At 43.2% G+C, this 26,142-nt stretch overlaps 1 protein-coding gene across 5 annotated transcripts in view; it reads right to left on the bottom strand.

Annotated features, from left to right (window-relative positions):
• Positions 1-11,567: 11,567 nt before the first annotated feature.
• The window catches only part of CCDC149 (coiled-coil domain containing 149), a 114,140-nt gene continuing 99,565 nt past the window's right edge, over positions 11,568-26,142 (bottom strand). For 3 of the 5 annotated variants that reach the window (XM_077279956.1, XM_077279959.1, XM_077279955.1), the window contains exons 11-13: positions 25,744-25,776; positions 14,309-14,422; positions 11,568-14,050 (exon numbers count right to left, since the gene is read on the bottom strand). In XM_077279956.1, the coding sequence (XP_077136071.1) occupies positions 13,524-14,050; positions 14,309-14,422; positions 25,744-25,776 (674 nt within the window). In that variant the 3' untranslated portion in view covers positions 11,568-13,523. The remainder of the gene's footprint in view (positions 14,051-14,308; positions 14,423-25,743; positions 25,777-26,142) is intronic. The other 2 variants (XM_077279958.1, XM_077279957.1) reach the window with 1 other exon arrangement.

Here is a 26,142-nt window from a genome sequence, read left to right as displayed (position 1 = left end):
GGCCTGTGCGCCGGCCTATGCTAACCTGTTCCTGGGGCTGTGGGAGAGGGACCTCTTTGCCTCGGATCATGACTCATCAATGGAGCGGGTCATATTTTGGACCCGCTACATTGATGATATTTTCATGATCTGGCGAGGCACCCCATTGGAGTTACAGTCGTTTATTTCTGGCTTGAATCTCAATAATTTGAATATTCGGTTGTCTTATAAATTTGATCCTTCTTCTATTGATTTTTTGGATGTCACCGTGGGGAGGGGTCTGGGGGGGATTTTGTGTGCCGATGCTTTCCGTAAGGATACTGCGGTTAATTCTGTGTTGCATGCCGCTTCTTCCCACCCCCCTCATGTGATTAACTCTGTTCCTGTAGGCCAGTTCCTCAGGATCAAAAGGATCTGTACCAGTAATGAGGACTTTGAATTGAGGGCTAGTGAAATGATGAACCGCTTCCGGGAAAGGGGATACAGCAGGAGGTGTCTAAAGAGAGCATACAATCGTGCCCGGAATACTGACAGACACCAACTCCTTTATTCCTCGAGGATTAATAAATCAGACACACAGGTGAGATTGGTCACACAGTACCACTCCCAATGGAAAAGAATGTCGGATGTAATTTCCAAATTTTGGCCGATCCTTCTGGTAGACCCTGTTCTTAAACAATACTTACCGGATAAACCCTCCATTACGGCACGTAGGTCACAGAACCTAAGGGACCACCTTGTGAAAAGTTATTTGGCACCCTCTCCTCCGCCTCCCATTTTTCCAGGTTTCCCTACTCGGGTTAATATTTGGGGATGCAGCCCGTGTGGGAGGTGTGTGGCATGTCCAAATATAGTGTCAGCCCAAGATTTTCTATCTTCTGACGGCCGTTCTTTTAAAATCACACAGACTATCACGTGTACAACCACAATGGTGGTGTACCATGCCTCTTGCCCGTGTGGCAAGATATATGTGGGTCTTACCACACGAGCTCTTAAGGTTAGAACTAGAGAGCATGTTCGGGACATTCAGGCTGCTGCTGAGGAAGAGAACATGGAGGTTCTAAAAACCCTCCCACGCCATTTTAAGAAATTTCATCTGTGTGACCCTTCTGGTCTTCGGGTGGTGGGCATTGATCGTATTGTTTTGGGCCTTCGTGGGGGTAATGCTAGTCGTCTCCTATTTCAGAGGGAAACATTTTGGATTTGGAAACTCCGCTCCCTACAACCACAAGGGTTAAATGAAGTGTTAAGTTATGTTCCATTTTTGAAAACTCCCTGAACCCTTTGCTGTTCTTTTTTATTGGTAACTTTTTATGGTTTTAATTTTCTCTCTTTTTCTGTTTTCCTTTAGTTAGGTGTGATTACTTGCCCTTAATCAGCTTTACAGGAGCCCATTTCTATATATCTTCATGGACACATCTTCGGACTAGTATTTTATATATTCCACCATCGATTCGTATATTGGTGTACTATTCACTTATCCTATTTGTATATATAATTATCACTTTTGATATTTGTTTATATGTATTACTATGTACGTCACTGTATATCGGCTACATGCACTCTGTAATGCACTTTATCCATCACCTTTTAATGCTTTAGATGTTATTTATTTGCTTGTAATTTATATATATATGTACCACCACTTTTGCACATTTATTCCCATATTACCTGGCTGTGTCCTTTTTGGTTCTTTCCGCTGTGCGCATGCGCGCTTACTCCTGGTCCTTGGGCGCTTGTGACGGCGTCTCAATCACGTGGTTTGTCCAGCTCGCCGGGCTTCGCTCACCCCGGTGGGCGTGGCCTCGCGGGGGGACGACCCACCTGATGACGTCCTCGCCGGCGCCCTCTTCCGGGTTGTCGGCGTTCACATGCGCCGCCACATGCGGTGCTCTATACCAGCTGCTGTTAATATCGTCGGGCAGGTTCTCCTTTATAAGGAGGGATTACACTTAGGTTGCCATCCCCCGGAAGAAGGCTAATAGCGCCGAAACGCGCGTAGGGGACAGGTGGCGCCACAGTTTTACAGCATCCTAGCAGGTAATATATGAGTTCTATCTCTGACCGTACTGGTACTTTGCTACTCTTAGTTGTAGGGGTGGTCTACAGCCCTCCTAGCACTTTTGGACTTCTTTGTGACTCTGTAGATGTACGGGTAATTGCTGAGTAGTTATAATATTTTGGTTTAACCTGACTGGGCTCTGTTTTTCCTGTGGTGCCTCCTGCCTGTGGTTCACATTGTCATTTCCCTATTTTATTCTGGTTTTAAATTGTCTGTTTACTATTTGTTTAATAAAATTTAACTATTTGTGTCACCCTTGTTGGTGTTCTATTCTTTTATGATCTAAGGCTAATTTAGGCACCTTCTGTTACTTCTGCACCGCTTCTTGTTTCCTAGGTGCAGGTCTTGCATGATCTGATTCATATTGATACTGTGTATTTTTTCACAGATTTAACTTGCTTGGCTTTATGGATTACAAATCTAGGGATATAGCCTGGCAATCACAAATTGCTCAGGTCTTTGACAATGGTTCTACAGGTACAGCTTCAGGGGAACAAGGGAATGTTACAATCCTTCAAACCCAAATTAAAAAACTCTTACATAAACGCACCAAAATTTGGTGGAATAGGGCCTTTTTGGAAAACTACATCAGGAAGGGGTTAATACCACGTGGCTTACGTATTCAGGTGTTCCCCTCCTTTCCAGTATCTGATGACTCCTTTACCTCTAAATGGGAGGATGTTTGTTCTAAGGCCTCAATCCAGTTTATGGAACTGCTGGTTGACTTTAATAAGAAATCAGTTTTATCACTGGAAACAGAAATAGACGGTCTTTTCTCAGAGTTTAAGAGACTGGCTACCCCTGAGTGCATTACGGTTTTCAATGCCAGTTTAGAGAAAAGTTCTGTGGATTGGGAGACCCAGATTAAAACTACACAAGCGAAAAAAGTCCTCCGTGATAGCACTGATTTTCAGCGTAAAGCAGTGTATAGGTGGAGGAAATCAGTACCCACTGGTAGGCATGAAAGATCAGCTTCGGTGTCATCAGTGTCATCTTCTGGGGAAACATCAGATTCTTCACAAAGGTCAATGCAGACCCGTTTTGGCAACGCGGGCAAACGTAAATGGGAACAGAGACCTAACAGTAACAAGCGTGGTCCTGAACGCCAGAATGGGCAGAAGGACTCTCTTAAGGTAATTAACTTGTCCGAGCATACCTTTAGCCCAGAGGAGATTGGCCTACTTACAAAAGGTTTTACTTTTTCCCCTAGTAGGCGGTTTGAACCTTTCACAGCCCTCAAGGACCTGCACATGTTTGCCAGGTCTCTTATTTTTAAAAAATGGCATCACAGTGAGGAAATTCAGCAGGCCTTTCCACTACCAGAGGAACAGGCGGCCCTGAGGATCCTGGAGGAGCTGGCCCGTGAGCACGTTGGTCCTAACCTGGGTAGGTTGCCGCCGTCCTTGCGTCCTGGGTCTACGAAGTTCCCGCCCTTGTCACTTTGCCCTAATGTTGACATTTTTGTTAGACTTGTGTCATATGAGTTTGAAAAAATACCAAATTCTATTTATTGTAATAATCTGTCGAGAGCAGAGAAATTGGGTTTGGATCGCCTTAAAAAGCTTGATGATGTTGTTTTTAAGCCGGCAGACAAGGGCGGGAATGTGGTGGTATGGCCTAGGAAGATGTATGTTACAGAGGCATCACGGATGCTTAAGGATGCCTCATGTTATAAAAAATTAACTTTTAACCCCCTGATTTCCTTCAAGGGGGAGCTACTTAAAATCTTACAGAGGGCCGTAGATTTTGGCATCATATCCACCCAGGTACGGGATGTTCTATTGGTCAAGGACCCACGTGTCCCTACATTATATCTTTTACCCAAGGTGCACAAGGACGTCGGCAATCCCCCAGGTAGGCCTATCATTTCTGGGGTGGGTGGGCTTACGGAGGGCATCGGCAGATATATTGACTCTTTCCTCAAGCCCCTGGTGGAGACTATCCCTTCGTATTTGAAGGATACCTCAGAATTCTTAAAGAAAATAGACTCCGTACACATTGATGATGACATGTTGCTTGTCACTTGTGACGTTGAGTCACTATACACAAGTATTCGCCACCAGGATGGTTTGAGGGCAGTCAGATATTTCCTTTCAATGACCAGCTTCTCCCCCGGTGACAATGACTTTTTGATAGAGTTGTTACAATTTCTTTTGACAAAAAATTTTTTTCTTTTCAATGGGTCCTTCTACCTGCAGCTCCAGGGTACAGCGATGGGCGCGGCCTGTGCGCCGGCCTATGCTAACCTGTTCCTGGGGCTGTGGGAGAGGGACCTCTTTGCCTCGGATCATGACTCATCAATGGAGCGGGTCATATTTTGGACCCGCTACATTGATGATATTTTCATGATCTGGCGAGGCACCCCATTGGAGTTACAGTCGTTTATTTCTGGCTTGAATCTCAATAATTTGAATATTCGGTTGTCTTATAAATTTGATCCTTCTTCTATTGATTTTTTGGATGTCACCGTGGGGAGGGGTCTGGGGGGGATTTTGTGTGCCGATGCTTTCCGTAAGGATACTGCGGTTAATTCTGTGTTGCATGCCGCTTCTTCCCACCCCCCTCATGTGATTAACTCTGTTCCTGTAGGCCAGTTCCTCAGGATCAAAAGGATCTGTACCAGTAATGAGGACTTTGAATTGAGGGCTAGTGAAATGATGAACCGCTTCCGGGAAAGGGGATACAGCAGGAGGTGTCTAAAGAGAGCATACAATCGTGCCCGGAATACTGACAGACACCAACTCCTTTATTCCTCGAGGATTAATAAATCAGACACACAGGTGAGATTGGTCACACAGTACCACTCCCAATGGAAAAGAATGTCGGATGTAATTTCCAAATTTTGGCCGATCCTTCTGGTAGACCCTGTTCTTAAACAATACTTACCGGATAAACCCTCCATTACGGCACGTAGGTCACAGAACCTAAGGGACCACCTTGTGAAAAGTTATTTGGCACCCTCTCCTCCGCCTCCCATTTTTCCAGGTTTCCCTACTCGGGTTAATATTTGGGGATGCAGCCCGTGTGGGAGGTGTGTGGCATGTCCAAATATAGTGTCAGCCCAAGATTTTCTATCTTCTGACGGCCGTTCTTTTAAAATCACACAGACTATCACGTGTACAACCACAATGGTGGTGTACCATGCCTCTTGCCCGTGTGGCAAGATATATGTGGGTCTTACCACACGAGCTCTTAAGGTTAGAACTAGAGAGCATGTTCGGGACATTCAGGCTGCTGCTGAGGAAGAGAACATGGAGGTTCTAAAAACCCTCCCACGCCATTTTAAGAAATTTCATCTGTGTGACCCTTCTGGTCTTCGGGTGGTGGGCATTGATCGTATTGTTTTGGGCCTTCGTGGGGGTAATGCTAGTCGTCTCCTATTTCAGAGGGAAACATTTTGGATTTGGAAACTCCGCTCCCTACAACCACAAGGGTTAAATGAAGTGTTAAGTTATGTTCCATTTTTGAAAACTCCCTGAACCCTTTGCTGTTCTTTTTTATTGGTAACTTTTTATGGTTTTAATTTTCTCTCTTTTTCTGTTTTCCTTTAGTTAGGTGTGATTACTTGCCCTTAATCAGCTTTACAGGAGCCCATTTCTATATATCTTCATGGACACATCTTCGGACTAGTATTTTATATATTCCACCATCGATTCGTATATTGGTGTACTATTCACTTATCCTATTTGTATATATAATTATCACTTTTGATATTTGTTTATATGTATTACTATGTACGTCACTGTATATCGGCTACATGCACTCTGTAATGCACTTTATCCATCACCTTTTAATGCTTTAGATGTTATTTATTTGCTTGTAATTTATATATATATGTACCACCACTTTTGCACATTTATTCCCATATTACCTGGCTGTGTCCTTTTTGGTTCTTTCCGCTGTGCGCATGCGCGCTTACTCCTGGTCCTTGGGCGCTTGTGACGGCGTCTCAATCACGTGGTTTGTCCAGCTCGCCGGGCTTCGCTCACCCCGGTGGGCGTGGCCTCGCGGGGGGACGACCCACCTGATGACGTCCTCGCCGGCGCCCTCTTCCGGGTTGTCGGCGTTCACATGCGCCGCCACATGCGGTGCTCTATACCAGCTGCTGTTAATATCGTCGGGCAGGTTCTCCTTTATAAGGAGGGATTACACTTAGGTTGCCATCCCCCGGAAGAAGGCTAATAGCGCCGAAACGCGCGTAGGGGACAGGTGGCGCCACAGTTTTACAGCATCCTAGCAGGTAATATATGAGTTCTATCTCTGACCGTACTGGTACTTTGCTACTCTTAGTTGTAGGGGTGGTCTACAGCCCTCCTAGCACTTTTGGACTTCTTTGTGACTCTGTAGATGTACGGGTAATTGCTGAGTAGTTATAATATTTTGGTTTAACCTGACTGGGCTCTGTTTTTCCTGTGGTGCCTCCTGCCTGTGGTTCACATTGTCATTTCCCTATTTTATTCTGGTTTTAAATTGTCTGTTTACTATTTGTTTAATAAAATTTAACTATTTGTGTCACCCTTGTTGGTGTTCTATTCTTTTATGATCTAACACCACACTAGAAGTAGCCAGGGGGCATTCCTGCATTGTCTCTAGATGCCGCGCGCCAGCCGGAGAACTAACTACCCCTGGTAGAAGAAAACACAGTCCTGGCTTGCCTCCAGAGAATGTCCCCACAGGAGATAGCAGCCCCCCACATATAATAACGGTGAGAGCAGATGAAAAGACACACGTAGTATGAAAGCAGATTTAGCACAGAGAGGCCCGCTAACTAAATAGCAGAAAGATACAACAGAGGACTTCGCGGTCAGCTGCAAAACCCTTCAAAACACCATCCTGAAATTACCTTAACTCATGTGACAACTCATGCCACTGGAGTGGTAATTTCAGCCCAACAAGAGCTTCCAGCTGCAGAGATTCACATAAGTGCAAACTGGACAAAACATACAAAAATAGACTTAAGGACTAAAATGTCCAACTTAGCTGAGCAGAAAACTGGGAGCAGGAACATGCAACAGAATCACTCTGGATACATTGATGGCCAGCATTAGAATGACTGAGGAGCAAGGTTAAATAGGATACTCCCACATCCTGATAGGAACAGGTGAACTGAGAAGGCAAAGCTTGCAGGACACCAGTACCACAAGAGACCACCGGGGGAGCCCACGAACCGAATCACAACAGTAATTGTCCTGAACTGTGGATAAGAACTTGTAGCTTTTAGCACAACCAGAAGCTTCTGTGTCCCACTGAATGTCTGGATAGTTAAAATCCCCCATAATAAGGACCCTATTATCATTTGCTGCCCTTTTAATTAATTGCAGCATTTCATCCTCTACCTGTTCAGCTATATGAGGATGCCTGTAGCAAACTCCAATTAGCAGCTTTCCAGTACTGCCATTCCCATGTACACACACTCTATATTGTCAGAGTTCCCCCCAATGTCATTAGTGAGCACAGGTCTTAAGTTGGATTTAAAGAGGTTGTCTACTACAATGTGTAGTGGGCAGATAGATAGAGCGGAGCTTCACCGCACGTCACAACCCGGCATGGCATGGGCTTGCTGCGCTCTGTTAATGAAACCAGTGCAGGATAGAGCCCACGTGATGCTGGTCTGTGACATATGGTGAAATTCCACCCACTGCCCAGTCACTCAGGGAGCCTGGATCCCGCCTCGGTGATGCCGAGTCAGGTTCCAGTTCCAAAAGTTGACTTGACATCACCGGACATCAGAGGCAGCTGCAACCGGGTGTCACGTCATCGGGATGAGCGGACAGTGATTGCGCTGCTCACAGGCACGTTTGGAAATGCCAGGTATTTGAAGAAAGCCTTATTTCCAAGGTTTATATCGATATGCCCACTACACATTGTAGTAGACAACCTCTTTAATGAAAATACACACCCCTCCACCTTTGTCTAATCTGTCCATTCTAAATGTAGTGTAACCCTCTATGTCACTCAGTCATGGCTTTTGTCCAGCCAGGTTCCTGTGATGTCCAGCACATTGCAATCTGTGACCGTCATAAGAGTCTCCAATTTAGTCATTTTGTTTACAAGACTTATTGCAATTGCCAGCAGACATTTAATATTAGCAAATGTCTTAAGGTACCGTCACATTAAGCGACGCTGCAGCGATATCGACAACGATGCCGATCGCTGCAGCGTCGCTGTGTGGTCGCTGGAGAGCTGTCACACAGACAGCTCTCCAGCGACCAACGATGCCGAAGTCCCCGGGTAACCAGGGTAAACATCGGGTTACTAAGTGCAGGGCCGCGCTTAGTAACCCGATATTTACCCTGGTTACCATTGTAAATGTTAAAAAAAACCACTACATACTCACCTTCTGATGTCCGTCAGGTCCCTGGCCGTCTGCTTCCCGCACTGACTGTGAGCTCCGGCCGGCCGTAAAGTAAAAGCAGAGCACAGCGGTGACGTCACTGCTGTGCTTTGCTTTACGGCCGGCACTGGCACATTCAGTGCAGCAGCGCGGACGCCGGGGGACGTGACAGACATCAGAAGGTGAGTATGTACTGTTTTTTTTACATTTACAATGGTAACCAGGGTAAATATCGGGTTACTAAGCGCGGCCCTGCGCTTAGTAACCCGATATTTACCCTGGTTACCATTGTAAAACATCGCTGGCATCGTTGCTTTTGCTGTCAAACACGACGATACACGCCGATCTGACGACCAAATAAAGTTCTGGACTTTCAGCAATGACCAGCGATATCACAGCAGTATCCAGATCACTGCTGCGTGTCAAACACAACGATATCGCTATCCAGGACGCTGCAACGTCACGGATCGCTGTCGTTATCGTTGCAAAGTCGTTTAGTGTGAAGGTACCTTTACTCTTACCTCCCTACTTTCCTTGCATGTACCAGGCCCCTTATCTGTCTACTCTATCTATCCCCTTTTTAGCACAACTACCCTCCCTCCCCCAGATCCTAGTTTGCAAGCTCCTCCATCCATCTGACCATTTTTTGACCAAGCATAGCTGCACCCTCCCCATTGAGGTGCAGCCTGTCCCTATAGTAGAGCCTATAGATGACAAAGAAGTCGGCCCAGTTTTCCATTTACCCAAACACTTCCTTCCTGCATCAATTTCGAAGCCACTTATTTATCTCCCTAAGCTCCCATTGTCTTTCTAGTGATGCTCATGGCACTAGCAGTATTTCTAAAAAAATACCACCTTGGAGGTCCTGGCCTTCAGCTTTTCTCCTAGATCCCTGTAATCATTTTAAGAATAATTTTTAAGGACCTTCCACCTTCCTCTAACCTTGTCATTCATACCGATGTGTACCATGAACGCTGAGTTTTTCCCAGCCCCTCCCAGCAATCTGTATATCTGATCTGCAATATACCAAACCCAAGCACCCAAAAGACAACACACTGTTCAGCAGTCAAGGCCTCCTCGGTGACAGTTGACCCTCCCAGTCTGCCTAATTATAGAATCTCCTACTACTATCTGTCTGGCCTTTGCTGCACTCCTATTTCCCTCCTTCCTACAGCAGTCGTTTTCCTGGTTGCTAAGAGCAATGTTCTGCTGTAGTGATCCCAGTCCTGGGCTTGCATTCCTAATATCAAACAGGCATATTTTGCTAGGTTGTGCCAGATCAGGACTGGAGTCCCTGACACTTTTCCCCCTATCCCTTTTTGTAACATTTACACAGCTACGTACTTCTCTGTCCTGATCTTCCCCACATCCACCCTCCTCCATATCACTGGCCCCAGCCAGCACAAGCTCAGTGATCTCTAAACTCCTCTCCAGGTTTACAATGTTCCAGAGTGTTGTAAGCTGTACATTTAGATCTATTACCTGGGCTTCCAAACACGTAACTCGCTGACATCGAGAGACCTATTCACCCTCAAACGGCTGTTCAAGGCATGCATACATCACACAAGATGAACACCTGGTAGCATTATCCATGGAAGATATATTCAATGGGGATAAACCGTAAAGATAAAAGCAGAAAAACTTGTAAGGAAAACATGACTTGTGCTTCAACCACGCCCCTATCACTGATTGGCAGCTTTCTGTCAATCAGTGGTGTGGGCGGCTTGTACAGGACTCAGCATTCGAGCTCTGCTAGATCTACAGCAGAAAATACTGTGATTCTATCACAACTGTTGCATCCAGTAACGCAAGTGACACATGGTTGGATCAGGGCCTCTGTCCCTACCATCACGAGTATTTGGGGGTGAGACTCCATTTCAATGTTGTTTCAAACAAATGTATGCTTATCAGATTAACTAGGTAGCCACAATCAAAAATGTAACATTTTCATTGCCAAAAAATGTTGCTTTCAAGTAAAAAAGGTCTACCTTCTGAGCAACTTGCTGTCCGCCGCCTGTTGTCAAGTAATATTTACAGACAAGCAGGACGTATTACAGGGAGTGGAGTCCTTGCAAGTCTTCTGATGCTGTTTCCCGCTGTCTCAGACACAGGAGCTCTGGCTGCTCAGTCTCCGCACAGCAGGAAGGCTGCTGCACTTGGGTAAGGCTTGGATCGGTCTAGGATTTCTTCTATCACTCGTCTGCTGGTTTTCCATCGCAGATTAGCTGTGCAACTCTACATCAGGCTGATTTCCAAATGGCCCTTGGACTTCAGACAAGAAAGAATTTCCAGCGGGGCAGGCGAGATCCCTCAGATTGTGCATTTAGATTACATTGTCATCCAAATAACTGGAGCAAAGTCAAGGACTCAAAGTCTTGTAGACAAGGGTGTTCTTTTCTATCATCAAATTGTAAGGACACCCTCTGGCAATGGTCCAGTTTAAATTTTGGTTTAGACCATTGGCTACATAAAAACCACAATTCCAGCTGCTGTGCTTCCATTATCCACTGCCGGCCCTGCGCCATCTCTCTCCGCTGCAGCCAATCAGTGCGCTCAGCAGTCTGGTGCTATCCACATCGGCATCACTGAGCCCGATGATTGGCGGCAGCAATCACAAAATGGCGACGTGACATTTCAAGTGCAACAATGAGAACAAGGACTGAAGGCAACAGCGATGAGCCAGCCCGGCCCTGGAGAAGTCCAGTTGAATTTGTTATATTTTTATATAACAGCCAATGGAATAAAAAAAAACATTAAGTGGACAACCACGTGGGAATCGATGACCAGGTTTTTGCAGTATGATGTAGAGGCAGAGGCGCTGATTCCAGCTTTGTGTCACATGCTGGTCTGCATACTGTCATTTTGATGCAGTTTTATCTGCTACAGATCTAGCAGTGCTCGGAATGCTGAGCCCTGTATAACCCCGCCAACTTCTCTGATTGGCAGCTTTCTGGGTACAATGTATATTGAAGGAATGCTGCTCATCTGTGATTGAAGCGTGGCTGGACTAGGAGGCACAAGGCACCTAGTCCTGTAGTGATAACATCCTGCTGATAAAACACTGATTTTACTGAAACATCATCACACAGACATCTCAAGAATAAGACTCTCTGCCCCTACACTATGCTGCTCTCGAATTACATAGCAAAAAACTGTTGACAGATTCCCTTTAAGAGAATAAAAGACTGAATCTCAGCAGCAAAACATATTCTTTATTTCTCCAGCCTTTCTGGTCATCTTACAATAACATCATGGTAAAATAAAATTAAATTATCGGTCATTCAAGTAAAAAGCACAACGAGAAACTGCCGCACATCTGGAGCGTAGAACAGATCACTACTTAATGTATGGCTAAAGGAAAAAAACATTCTCACGACACATATAGAAGACATGGCGACACAGTATCCGGTACAGAAGTGACTATGCATCCTGCGCACGGATGGACGGAAGATTTATCTTTAGTATATCTAGCGGCCTATAGAGAGGTATTTGTGCTCCGTAAGTTCTACAGGATCGAGAAATACAAACAGGAAATATCGCGGAAGGGATGAATAGTCAGGTCAGCATAATACACCCTTGGAACATAAATTAAATAATTTAATGAAATGTTCTTTTCTTACTTAAAATGCAATGGAAGTGTCAGTATCAGTGATTGCTGAAGACGCTGGGAAATCGCTCCACGTCCTTTGGTTTCAACCAGCCGCCAACCCAAAAAAATGTATGGACACACTTTGCCTAAAATGCTTGATAACCCCAATATAAGCAAGTCCCTACGACTACGATCAGAACTAATGATATATTAGTAAAGAATACGATCCAGCCTGAAAGAGGCCTAGCTTTTTTTGTTTTTGCCTCTCCACATTTTAGAAGACAACTTTATTTTTATTTTTTAATGTCATGTTCATATGAGGCTTTGTCGTATGTAGGAGAATGAATTGTAATATTTTCTTTCTGCGCCATTTAAAGGGAACCTGTCACCAGGTTTGTCCTATGAGATATGGCCACCACCTTTCAGCCCTGACATACAGCATTCTAAAATTCTGTATATAACGTGTGCCCCCAATCCGGCCTGTAAGACAAGAAAAAGACCTTTTATTATACTCCCCTACACGGCGGTCCGGTCCGATGGAAGCACTGGACCAAGACAGTGACGCCCACTGCACCCAACTGTCCCCAGGGGACTATAATAAAAGGTCTTTTTCTCGTCTTTCAGGCTGGATTGGGGGCAGATATACAGCATATTACAATGCTGTACATCAAGGTTGGAATGTACAGGCCTTATTTGACATGGGACAAACCTGATGACAGGTTCCCTTTAAGGGTTCAAATAAATTCTTATATTAAAAGGAATTAATATAATTATTTATTTTGATGAGAAAATTTGTCTTTTTTTTAGCAAAGAGGGCTTTGTTGCCATTTAAACTAAATATTTTGTAGAGTAAATTATGCTGATTTTTACAGTTAATAAGTGTAGGGATTTTTATTTTATTTTATAAGGTTTACCTGGAAACCTGTAGAAAAATCATGAGGAATTAAAAAAATACAATAAATAAGTGTACTCCTTATTCCAAATTTCTACCATTACCATATCAAGGTATCCCTGGTTCACCACTGGTCTCAGTTTACTGGTGTCCAGCAATAACGTGTTATTACCAGTAAGGGTTCTTCAGGGAGACTTTGGCATGGTAGTGACAGAAGTTTGGGAAGGTAAGTAGATGGATTTTTTTTTTTTTTATCTTAAACAATCAACTTTTGGAACTTTCTGCAATCCACACCAATGTGGGCAACCTGCGCTAATGTGGACACAGCTCAAAACTTCTAAGGGATTGTTCATAAGGTGGCTACCAAATATTTTAGCCAAATATTGCCATACATAAGTGGTTGACTGTTCCAGACTGTGCAAAATCATTGGTCCATCATCTCTGGTTTGCAAACATTTCAACAAGTCCACACACACGAACATAAACTGTAAGACAAAGCCACCGCCATTTCTTCACCATACAAATACCAATATTAAATGTCCAAAATCACTAACCAATGAAATGTCCAGACTTTCATGAAATTAGAATTTTTCCAGCATGTTGCACAGTATTTCAAGTCAGGTCCTTACACACATATGGTACATCTTTGGAAGCTTGGCGCACGTAGTCATGACCCCTGGTCATCTGTGGACTGAACACTTTCAGAATTGCACACGGTCATTGAATGTTCATCCAGTTCGGGAGATACAGAATAGTCATTTTTTCTGTCCGAATCATTTTCAAGCACAATGTTCTCCAAACTATCATCAACCGTTTCTTGAGTTACATCCAAGCTGGATGGTGATAAAAGCTCCTCTTCTAGTTTTTCAGTGGGTTCTGGACTGGACGATGGAGTATCAAAACTATCCAGAGGAGGTGGATCTTCTGCAATAGTGTGGCCTCCGTCAGAACTTATCATGTGGTTTTCCTCCATCTCAACAGAAGCCAGTTCTTCAGCCAGGTCAATAATTTGCTCCCCAGATGTCTCCAATTCCTTTTGCTCTGAGCAAAGAAGAGGTATTAAGGGATGAAGATACATGTTCTCGTAAGTATGACCAAGTGGATCTTGAGAGTTCTCTAATAACTGATTGGGTTTCTTTTTGGTTGGCTTGTCCACATCAGTAGGACATCTCTCCACGTCAGGTTGTCTGCGTGCTATACACAAATACACACACAAAAAATCTATTAAATACAACCCATCACTGGTTCTTAATTTATTTACTAACTTTTTCTCATAGCCAGGATTTCCATAAACAGTAAAGGCTCCCATAGAAGAAGCCACCTTAGACAAAGCATAAGGAATGCAACATGTCCATCAGATCACAGCTCTCTCACTGTAGACAGCTTATTTTTATAGGTTTTTAAACAACTGTTTGGGGTCAAAGAAGTAGTACAACCACATCAAGTCATTACCTTCATAGATCAGAGGTTTGTGGCAAGGTACATCAGTAAAAGTCATCATCGGTGACTTTGGTCTCTGTGTAGTTGGCATTGTTGGATCATGTAATGATATTGTGTCCCGACCACCTACAAACATAATAGAAATATATTCAGATTAATAAAAAAACTATTTGACCCCCCCTACCAAGATGATAAATAAAATGTTGTTCACTTAATGAGGTAAAATGGGTGATAATGGAAGAAGAGATTATAATTCATGGTTGCGATGCTCATCCTCAATGTTGGAAACCCAACACGTTCTTAAAAGTGGACAACCCCTTCCAGAAACACTTTTCCTATAAGATGTATTAGTAAATAAACAAACTTGGTTTCACTCAACCTCCTCAAGTCTGTTGTAGAGTCTCCACCTTCTGATGCCTGTGATTGTCAGCAGCGCGGACGTCATGTCGACAGCCAATCAGTGAGATCAGCAGCTCTGAGCCGCTTGTGAAGTCTACATAGATGGAGCCGCTGAGCTCCGATTGCCTGCAGTGATTTCGACGTGAAACAATCTAAGATGCAGGATGCTGTGGTGGCGACTCAGTGCTGGACCCTGGGAGGGTAAGTTAAGCACAGTCGTTTTTTTTTTTACTACTAACACAACTTATATGAAAAGCTTTTCTAAAACCTATTTCAGTCTAAATTGTGTTAAGAAGTTCATACAGGATAGGAAAAACGTGGCTTCTTTCTGCCGAAGACAGTGCAACTTCTGACAACAGATGATGTGTTGTGGCTCGGACCCTATTCACTTCTATGGAACTGAGCTCTTATTCGCGATACAGCAGATCGACCACTGTGGTGCTACTTTTAGAAAAAAAACATCAATTTTGTTGAAACCCTTTAGGATCACTTTTAGTTTTGGGAAAGTGAAATGACCTAGTGGTTATATTACCAGCTATGTGTGACATTCATTGAGCAGCTACAGCCTTACCTAGCAGTTGTCATGTGTTGTATATATTATCTCTCCATGTCTCTTACCAGCAAGCATCGCAAAAATGAAAAAATGTGTCATACTGGATGGATACGGGGAAAATCTTCACTAATTATGGACAGTGTCGACTAAATGGGATCATGGGATCTGAGGATACAAATCATGTATGAAGTCTGTACACACTGCGGTCATCTACGAGAACACTCACAAGTACAAGTATGGATAGAAGCGACAGATAACAACGCACATTGTGCACGCAGGGCACGGTACCTTAAGCTACACACCTCAGCTGCTGCAGAACACTTGTGTGCCAAGAAAAAGGAGTTTCATGCCAATCAGCCATTAACATGAAGGAGGTGGTTCTAAAGTAACTGAGCTGTGTTACCTTGGCAGTTGTGTAAGATCCTCCAAAGAAAACCCCTAGAAGGTAGAGGGCAATATGAATTCAGAAAAATTGACGAAGGATGTCTTTTTCAGGCGGATTCCATCTGAAAAGAACTACACAAAATGTACAGCAATGTAAAAATGACATGCTGCGCACATGTTCAGTCTTTTCGTATTGCTTTCATCAGCTTCAGGATTTAGAAACTGTGAAGCAGTTAAAGGGGTTATCCACTACTCGTCAGGGAGCCTCGAACATGTCCCTTGAGTACCCGCGATACTCACTGCATACCCGAGCACCCTAGGCAAACTCACTCGCTGCATACCCGAGCACCCTAGGCAAACTCACTCGGTGCACACCCGAACACCCTAGGCAAACTCACTCGGTGCATACCCAAGCACCCTAGGCAACTCACTCGGTGCATACTTGAGCATCCTAGGCAAACTCACTTGGTGCAAACTCACTTGTGCATAACCGAGCACCCTAGGCAAACTCACTCGCTGCATACCCAAGCACCCTAGGCAAACTCAATCGGTGCATACTCGAGCATCCTAGGCAAAGTCACTCGGTGCACACCAGAGCACCCTAGGCACACTCACTCAGTGCACACCCGAACACCCTAGACAAACTCACTCGCTGCATACCAGAGCACCCTAGGCAAACTCACTCGGTGCACACCCGAGCACCCTAGGCAAACTCACTCGGTGCACACCCGAGCACCCTAAGCAAACTCACTCGGTGCACACCCGAGCACCCTAGGCAAACTCACTCGCTGCATACCTGAGCACCCTAGGCAAACTCACTCGGTGCACACCCAGTCACCCTAGGCAAACTCACTCGCTGCACACCTGAGCACCCTAGGCAAACACTAGTTTTGATATTTGTCCAATTTACTTGTGTCAGATAAATGTTTATAACTGAATGTTTCTGACATATAGATTAATCCTTTTGTTATCTCTTACTATGCACTTTTTTGGTCACTCAGTACTGGTGTGCGTCGTTATGTGTTGACTTTCATGTGTTTTTTTTTTACAATTTTGTATACAACGAAAGTTTTTTATTTTTAGCTAAAACACTTCCTTTCTGCTGATTATTTACCGTATATTCGTTTTGGAGTGGCTAACATGGGTCTTTACTAGTTTAGTATTCTACGTTGTCAACGGGAATACCCATCCACAAATGAATTATGTATCAGTTGGATTTATGGTTTCTTGCTTCCTTTGGAAGTCGTTCACTTTTATAGGAAAAAAAAACAACGCCACCGCAAAGAACAACATTAAGACCGCCACTTTTTCCAAAAGTGACTTTGCTTAGGAAAAGTTTGGCGGCTCTGAGGGCATCTAAAGGACTTAGCAAGTTCATACTCCCAGATAGAAAACCCTGCAAGACAACTTGAGCTGACCAGATTTATTTTCTAACAAGTCACAACCTCAAACATAAATCCGACAGAAACATGGAAGTGGAATAAACAAGTCAGAGCATGAAATTTAAAGCCTATCAAGAGATCCGAAAGAATGGTGACGAAAATGACATGCGGAAAAGTTGATAACATGTCCACACAGTCTATGGTGTATGATGCTGAGGTTGCCTTCTCACGTGCCATTTCGATGCCAAGAGTGGAACATAAAAATGTAGTGCTAGTTTTGACTTTAAAAACAACATAAATAAATTCCACCAAACTAGTAGAAGTGAAAATGTCCTCATTAAGGTGTTTCCATAAACTACTGACATGAAGGTGGGAAGACCTGCACATTCAGAAGTTTATTGTCAGATACTGGCCATCACTTTGACAATAAAAATACTTTTTTTTTTATCATTGTTAGAACCACTCCACCTACAACCAAAGATTCTGAGAATTAATAAAGCCTTTCTTAAAGATATTGTGCATTATACATACACATTCGTTGTTGGCCCCTTGAATGTCCTTTATCCAAAGCTCAATGTTTATAGAGTTTTATGGAGCGTTTGACATCGTAAAGCGAGGTGGCTTAATGATGGATGGTGAGGTTACTGAACATTAATGTAACACATTCTGTACTTGAGATTTCTCATCGTGAAGCCCAGAGCTGTCTGCTTGTTCCCAAATGCCGACTTCATTTGTTATATTCTATTCTAAACTTCTATCCTGATTCCTACGGTGATGAAACAAGCAATTTGTAGGTTTTTGTAAAAAGTAAAAAAATGAAATGGAATTACCAAAGACAATGAAAGTTACAATATATCGGACTAATCCCGAGGAAAACAATGAAGCCATATCATGATCTCAATCTAAAATATATGCAAAATGGCCAAGAGATATAGAATCAGTGTTATTGGAAAAGGTTGTTCTCTCCATTGGGGTTACCGAAACAGTCGCATAAGTGTGCGGAAATGTGGTTAAGTGGCCAAATTGACCTTAAGGCCCCCTCACAAATTAGACGGTTTGCTGAAACTACTGTTATCACCGCCTCGGCCAACGGTCTTACTTCTACGTGGACCTCCCGACTATCTGATTTAAGACTGTCGATCCTTTTGTTCTGGACAAGATAAGCCGCAATCAGAGAAGTATGATAGCAGCTGTCACGGCTCCTCTGTACAGGACTGTCGGGCAAGGTAGCCGACAGCCAAACAACGGGCTTAACTTTCAAGATTTCGATTTTTTTTCCACCACAAGGAGAGTGACATGAAAAATTAAAAGAATCATCCTTGAAAAATTATTTAAAAAAATATGTGTATGGAAACAAAATCATTTACATAAAAAGATCTCCTTGATTTCCATTACTAAAATTTACTGTGCTGGAGCTCAGATAACATACAGAGCTAAGGTGGGCGTACACATGCATGGTCAGTTTGGCTAAGGGTGCATATGTCATAGACGAGGAGAGGGGAATAAGAATCTGTTTAGATACTTCAGGTGGTGGGTTATCTTCAGAATTTTCTCCAGAATCTGCCATATACAGGTGCTTCTCACAAAATTAGAATATCATCAAAAAGTTAATTTATTTCAGTTCTTCGATACAAAAAGTGAAACTCATATATTATATAGTCATTACAAACAGAGTGATCTATTTCAAGTGTTTATTTCTGTTAAAGGGAACCTGTCACCCCCAAAATCGAAGATGAGCTAAGCCCACCACCATCAGGGGCTTATATACAGCATTCTGTAATGCTGTAGATAACCCCTCGATGTATCCTGAAAGATGAGAAAAAGAGGTTAGATTATACTCACCCAGGGGCGGTCCGGTCCGATAGGCGTCGCGGTCTGGTCCGGGGCCTCCCATCTTCTTACGATGACGTCCTCTTATTTTAGTCATGCTGCGGCTCCGAAACAGGCTTACTTTTTCAGCCCTGTTGAGGGCAGAACAAAGTACTGCAGTGCGCAGGCGCCGGGAAAGGTCAGAGGCCCGGCGCCTGCGCACTGCAGTACTTTGCTCTGCCCTCAACAGGGCAGACAAAGTACGGCTGCGCCGGAGCCGCAGTGTGAATACAAGAAGAGGACGTCATCGTAAGAAGATGGGAGGCCCCAGACCGGACCGCGACGCCTATCGTACTGGGACCGCCCCTGGGTGAGTATAATCTAACCTCTTTTTCTCATCTTTCAGGATACATCGGGGGCTTATCTACAGCATTACAGAATGCTGTAGATAAGCCCCCGATGCTGGTGGGCTTAGCTCACCTTCGATTTTGGGGGTGACAGGTTCCCTTTAATGTTGATGATTATGGCTTACAGCCAATGAAAACCCAAAAGTCATTATCTCAGTAAATTAGAATAATTAACAAAAAACACCTGCAAAGTCTTCCTAAGCGTTTAAAAAGGTCCCTTAGTCTGTTTCAGTAGTCTCCACAATCATGGGGAAGACTGTTGACTTGACAGATGTCCAGAAGGCAGTCATTGACACACTCCACAAGGAGGGTAAGCCGCAAAAGGTCATTGCTAAAGAAGCTGGCTGTTCAGAGTGCTGTATCCAAGCATAGTCATGAAAAGTTGAATGGAAAGAAAAAGTGTGGTAGAAAAAGGTGCACAAGCAACCGGGATAACCGCAGCTTTAAAAGGATTAAGAAAAGGCCATTCAAAAATATGGGGGAGATTCACAAGGAATGGACTGCTCCTTGAGTCATTGCTTCAAGAGGCACCACACACAGACACATCCAGGACATGGGCTAAAGTGTCACATTCCTTGTGTCATGACCAATAGACAACGCCAGAAGCGTCTTACTTGGGCCAAGGACAAAAAGAACTGGACTGTTGCTCAGTGGTCCAAGGTTTTGTTGGATTTCATTTGGAAATCATGGTCCCAGAGTCTGGAGGAAGAGTGGAGAGGCCACAATCCAAGCTGCTGGAGGTCTAGTGTGAAGTTTCCACAATCAGTGATGGTTTGGGGAGCCATGTCATCTGCTGGTGTAGGTCTACTGTGTTTTATCAAGACCAAAGTCAGCGCAGCCGTCTACCAGGAAATTTTAGAGCACTTCATGCTTCTCTCTGCCAACAAGCTTTTTGGAGATGGAAATGTCATTCTCCAGCAGGACTTGGCAGCTGTCCACACTGCCAAAAGTACCAATACCTGGTTTAAAAACAACAGTATCACTGTGATTGATTGGCAGCAAACTCACCTGACCTTAACCCCATAGAGAATCTATGGGGTATTGTCAAGAGGAAGATGAGACACCAGACCCAACAATGCAGACGAGTTGAAGGCTGCTATCAAAGCAACCTGGGCTTCTATAACACCTCAGCAGTGCCACAGGCTGATCGCCCCATGTCACACCGCATTGATGCAGTAATTGATGAAAAAGGACCAAGTATTGAGTGCATTTACTGAACATACATTTCAGTAGGCCAACATTTAGGATTTTAAAATCATTTTTCAAGCTAGTGTTATAAAGTATTCTAATTTACTGAGATATTGACTTTTGCGTTTTCATTGGTTGTAAGCCATAATAATCAACATTAACAGAAATAAACACTTAAAATAGATCACTCTGTTTGTAATGACTATTTATGAGTTTCACTTTTTGTATCAAAGAACTGAAATAAATTAACTTTTTGATGATAGTCTAATTTTGTGAGAAGAAGTTGTAATTGGCACACTCACCCAAATCACAGGTTGACCCATTGATTTAGTGAATGAGTATCAATAGCACAAGCCCACCTGGTAAGCATAGCTACAGTCATGGCCAAAATTTTTGAGAATGACACCAAAATTATATTTTCACATGATCTGCTGCCCTCTGGTTTTTATTAGTGTTTGTCTGATGTTTATATCACATACAGAAATATATTTGCAATCATATTATGAGTACCAATAGGTCTTCAAGACCTCTGCAATTCTCCCTGGCATGCTCTCAATCAACTTCTGGACCAAATCCTGACTGATAGCAGTCCATTCTTGCATAATCAATGCTTGCATTTTGCCTGAATTTGTTGGTTTTTGTTTGTCCACCCGTCTCTTGATGATTGACCACAAGTTCTCAATGGGATTAAGATCTGGGGAGTTTCCAGGCCATGGACCCAAAATCTCTATGTTTTGTTCCATGAGCCATTTAGTTGTCACCTTTGCTTTATGGCAAGGTGCTCCATCATGCTGGAAAAGGCATTGTTGGGCGCCAAACTGCTCTTGGACGGTTGGGAGAAGTTGCTCTTGGAGGACATTCTGGTACCATTCTTTATTCATGGCTGTGTTTTTAGGCAAGACTGTGAGTGAGCCGATTCCCTTGGCTGAGAAGCAACCCCACACATGAATGGTTTCAGGATGCTTTACAGTTGGCATGAGACAAGACTGGTGGTAGCGCTCACCTCTTCTTCTCCGAATAAGCTGTTTTCCAGATGTCCCAAACAATCGAAAAGGGGATTCATCAGAGAAAATGACTTTGCCCCAGTCCTCAGCAGTCCACTCCCTGTACCTTTTGCAGAATATCAGTCGGTCTCTGATGTTTTTTCTGGAGAGAAGTGGCTTCTTTGCTGCCCTCCTTGAAACCAGGCCTTGCTCAAAGTGTCTCCGCCTCACAGTGCGTGCAGAAGCACTCACACCAGCCTGCTGCCATTCCTGAGCAAGCTCGGCCCTGCTGGTAGTCCGATCCCGCAGCTGAAACAGTTGTAAGATACGGTCCTGGCGCTTGCTGGTCTTTCTTGGGCGCCCTGGAGCCTTTTTTGACAACAATGGAAGCTCTCTCCTTGAAGTTCTTGATGATGCGATAGATTTATGACTGAGGTGCAATCTTTGTAGCTGCGATACTCTTCCCTGTTAGGCCATTTTTGGGCAGTGCAATGATGGCTGCACGTGTTTCTTTAGAGATAACCATGGTTAACTGAAGAGAAACAATGATACCAAGCACCAGCCTCCTTTTAAAGTGTCCAGTGATGTCATTCTTACTTAATCATGACTGATTGATCGCCAGCCCTGTCCTCATCAACACCCACACCTGTGTTAATGGATCAATCACTAAAACGATGTTAGCTGCTCCTTTTAAGGCAGGACTGCAATGATGTTGAAATGTGTTTTGGGGGGTTAAAGTTCATTTTCTGGGCAAATATTGACTTTGCAAGTACAGTAATTGCTGTTAAGCTGATCACTCTGACATTCAGGAGTATATGCAAATTGCCATTAGAAAAAATGAAGCAGTAGACTTTGGAAAAATTAATATTTGTCTCATTCTCAAAATTTTTGTCCATGACTGTACACTGGTAGACCAAAGGTATAGCAACTGGTTAACTAGATGGGTATTTCCTGAAGGAACTACAGATAGTGCTTTGGAATGGTGCCCGGGCTGCCCCTGCAAGACTTTCACACTTGGGTGCCCCTCAGGCGCTGGTTTGGTAGTTGTAGTCCCTCAGGGTTGAGGCCACTGGGTCCAATTTGGCGGGCGGGGTCACTCTGGGTCCGATTTGGCGGGCCGCGCCACTCTGGGTCCGATTTGGCGGGCCGCGCCACTCTGGGTCCGATTTGGCGGGCCGCGCCACTCTGGGTCCGATTTGGCGGGCCGCGCCACTCTGGGTCCGATTTGGTGAGCGGGGCAATAATGATAAGACTACAGATAGTGCTTTGTAATTGTGCTGTACTGTCACTTTAAGAGCTGATATTATCTGACAAAACTTGTGACCTGGTGGGCTGATGTAGAGTTTATAGGCGTTGGCATAGTAACTGGGTCTCACTGCGCATATCAATGAGCTAATCAGCCAGGTGGCAGTTATTTTTAGAAATTGCCTCAGAAATCAGGCCCATTATAAACGTATTGGAAAATTTCCGTATTGAAACGCATTGAGACACTTTTTTCAAACGCAAATTGCGCCAAAACTACAAATCCGATCGACACGAAAAATACTTAGCACACCTCTTGGGGACGCTGGCTTCGAAATGACACCTCACTGGAGTCTGTGAGTTTAGCGGTTCGGGCCGCATTACGTGCGGACTGAATAATAAGAATAAGAAGAAGTTTACCACGGTGGAATAACAGTATAGTGCTTTGTTCCAAAGCACTATAATAAGCCCACACATATAGTAGATATGCAGGCAAAATGATGTTCTTGAGTAGTACAATTGACTTTCACATAGAAAAAAAATCTATGCAAGTGGGCCAAAATCAGAAACTCTGGAAAGTTAGCTCTTAGAATAATTTCCGGCACATGTTCTAGTTTTCTTAAGCAAAATTAGAAAGTCCCAGATTTCTTCATCAAATGAGCTTCAACATCAGGATTTCCAGTTAAACTCATTATTATTAGAGATTTTTTTAAAATTTCATCTTCTGTATATGATCATGGTGACAACCATCTGTCTTGAATTTTACTTGAACATAGGCCATTGGTTCTTAGTCACCTTGGCTCCCCCCCAAAATTTGGCAACATCCCCTTATAGGTGGTTGTTGGCAACACAACAACAAAGTCTTTTTTTTTTTTTTTTTTTTTTACAAATTTCAAAATTGTGCAAATTGTTAAATAAAAAAATAAAAAAGCAAACAAAACCGTACATAAATCAGTTATTCATGCTGGGCTGCAGCCATTTATACTAATTATACTGCATAGTAAACACTACTAAAACAACTGATAAAAAATATGTTGGAATTTTTTTGTGTTTTTTTTTTTCACCCCATTTACTGTTTTTTGCCTGTTTTTCAGTTGTTCTGTACAATATATGGTAAGGTGTATGGTGTCCTGGTGTCATCAAAACAACAACTCGTCCTACAAAAAAAACAAAGCCTCATCTGGGTTTGTGAAAGTTAAAAACGAAACAAAATAAAAATTAGCTAAAACATGGCTCCTAGAAGAAAGGGAAGAAAAAGAAGGTACAAAAATTAAATTGGCCTCTATGGGAAAGGATTAACAATTGACTTAAACAAGGGGTTAATTTCCTTTAAAATCTGATATAAAAACAATGCGTTCCACGCTCCATAGAGGCTGTCTATGACAAGAGGCCACCATGGCGGATTGTGTGTGACACCAGACAGACATGGTAACGTGTATGGAGGATCCTGGGGTACAATATTAGGCCTGTGGGAAGAGGAACACTGACGTCGCCTACTGTGATTGGTGGATCCTGTGTTACCAGCTGTATACAGAGGTGCTACCTGTCACTGTCATCCGGCCTCTGATCATAAAGAAACTACCGAACTGCTGTTCATGTAACAACATGAGTCTAAAATAGTCCGGTATGAAAATTGCCAGATTACTCATTTTGGTCTTTAATAAAGATCATGGTATAAAAACAAATGTTTGTAACACACAACAAAACAGATTTAAACAATAGGTAATTTTCTGAAGTCATATTGCCTGTAATGGGGTTTTCCAGACTTGGGGTTCAAGTCTGCAGTAGGGTTGATCGAATAGCTTCGGATAAGAGCTTATCTGAATAGCTATAGCGCTTACCGAATAGCTGCCTATTCACAACACAACACATGCATGGGGAGCCTGTTTGTTGGGCTCTCCATGCATGTGTTGTGACTGTCACACAGAAGTGACACACATGCAGCTGATTATCGGGAGCGCTCCAGGTATCCGGGTTCCCGAGGCAGCTATTCGGATAAGCTCTTATCCAAAGCTATTCGCTCATCCCTAGTCTGCAGTCACTCCAATTGGCTGCAGACTTGTGCATCCTACAATCCGCAGTGTGCGCACTGTCAGGATTCTTTGGTATGGCGCTGGGAGCAATTTGGAAAGGAAGGAAGGAAAGGAAAGAAAGGAAGGAAGGAAAGAAAGGAAGGAAGGGAAGGAAGGGAAGAAAAAGAAAAAAAAAGAAAGAGGGAGAGAAAGAGAGGGAGAGAGAGGGAGAAATAGTGAGAGGAAGAGGAAGAGAGAGTTAGAGAAAGAACAAGAGAGAAGGAGAGAAAGAAATGAAGATAGAAAGAAAAAAAGAAAGAGAAGAAGGGAGAGAGTGAGAAGCAGAGGGAGAAGGAGAGAAAGAAGGAATGAGAGAGAAAGAAGGAAGGAGAGAGAGAAAGTGAGGGAAAGAAAAAAATATAAAGTAAGTCAAGAGAACGAGGAGACAGAGAAAAGAGAGTAAAAGAGGAGAGAGAGAAAATAAGGAGAGAAATAAAGAAAGAGAAAGAAAGAAAGCAAGAGAGAGAAAAAGAAAGAAAAAGAGAAAGAAAGAGAAAAAGAGAAAGAAAGAAAAAGAAAGAAAGAAAAAGAAAGAAAGAAAGAGAAAGAGAAAAAGAGAAAGAAAGAAAGAGAAAGAAAGAAAGAAAGAAAGAAAGAAAAAGAGAAAGAGAAAGAGAAAGAAAGAAAGAAAGAAAGAAAGAAAAAGAGAAAGAAAGAAAGAGAGAAAGAAAAAGAAAGAAAGAAAGAAAGAAAGAAAGAAAGAAAGAAAAAGAGAGAAAAAGAGAAAGAAAGAGACAAAAAGAGAAAGAAAGAAAGACAAAAAGAGAAAGAAAGAAAGACAAAAAGAGAAAGAAAGAAAGAAAGAAAGAAAGAAAGAAAGAAAGAAAGAAAGAAAGAAAGAAAGAAAGAAAGAAAGAAAGAAAGAAAGAAAGAAAGAAAGAGACAGACACCAGTGAGGCCATGATCCATAATCGGGTGTGTCACAATAGGTTTTGTACACTACACAGTCCCATTAATAACAGCAGCCTCCACCAAGGTGAGTAAGAAAACACAGTCTGTATGAAATATATAGAAAACACAGAACCTACGCCCAAATCCCACAGACACATTGTAGCTGAGGCCTTTAATGAAGCAGAAAAGGGAGGAAGAGAGAGAGTGATAAGTCACAGTACACATGTAACATCATCACAGTGCTCACATCTCAGATCACACAGGAAGGCTGTGACGAGAGGACGACATCTCAGCAGTGTAAAGACTCCATGTAGAAGTTGTATAGACATGTTCTGTTCACATGGGGCAGATTTATTGCAGAAATCTCCGCCGCTGTTCCATTCATGTGAATGAAAAGAATATAGAGACCTTGCGCTTTTCTTACTAAATGGTTTTTTAGCGTCTCTCTCCTTTAAGGCTTCAAAACCTTCATTCCCCTTTAAGACATTAATTAAAGAGGTTTTGTAGCTTCCTCAGCAGCATTTTTTTAAAAAACA

The sequence above is a fragment of the Ranitomeya variabilis genome, chromosome 1, assembly GCF_051348905.1.
Source record: "Ranitomeya variabilis isolate aRanVar5 chromosome 1, aRanVar5.hap1, whole genome shotgun sequence".
Taxonomy (NCBI): domain Eukaryota; kingdom Metazoa; phylum Chordata; class Amphibia; order Anura; family Dendrobatidae; genus Ranitomeya; species Ranitomeya variabilis.
Note: the sequence above shows the minus strand (reverse complement) of the source record. Positions and strands in the feature narration are given on the sequence as shown.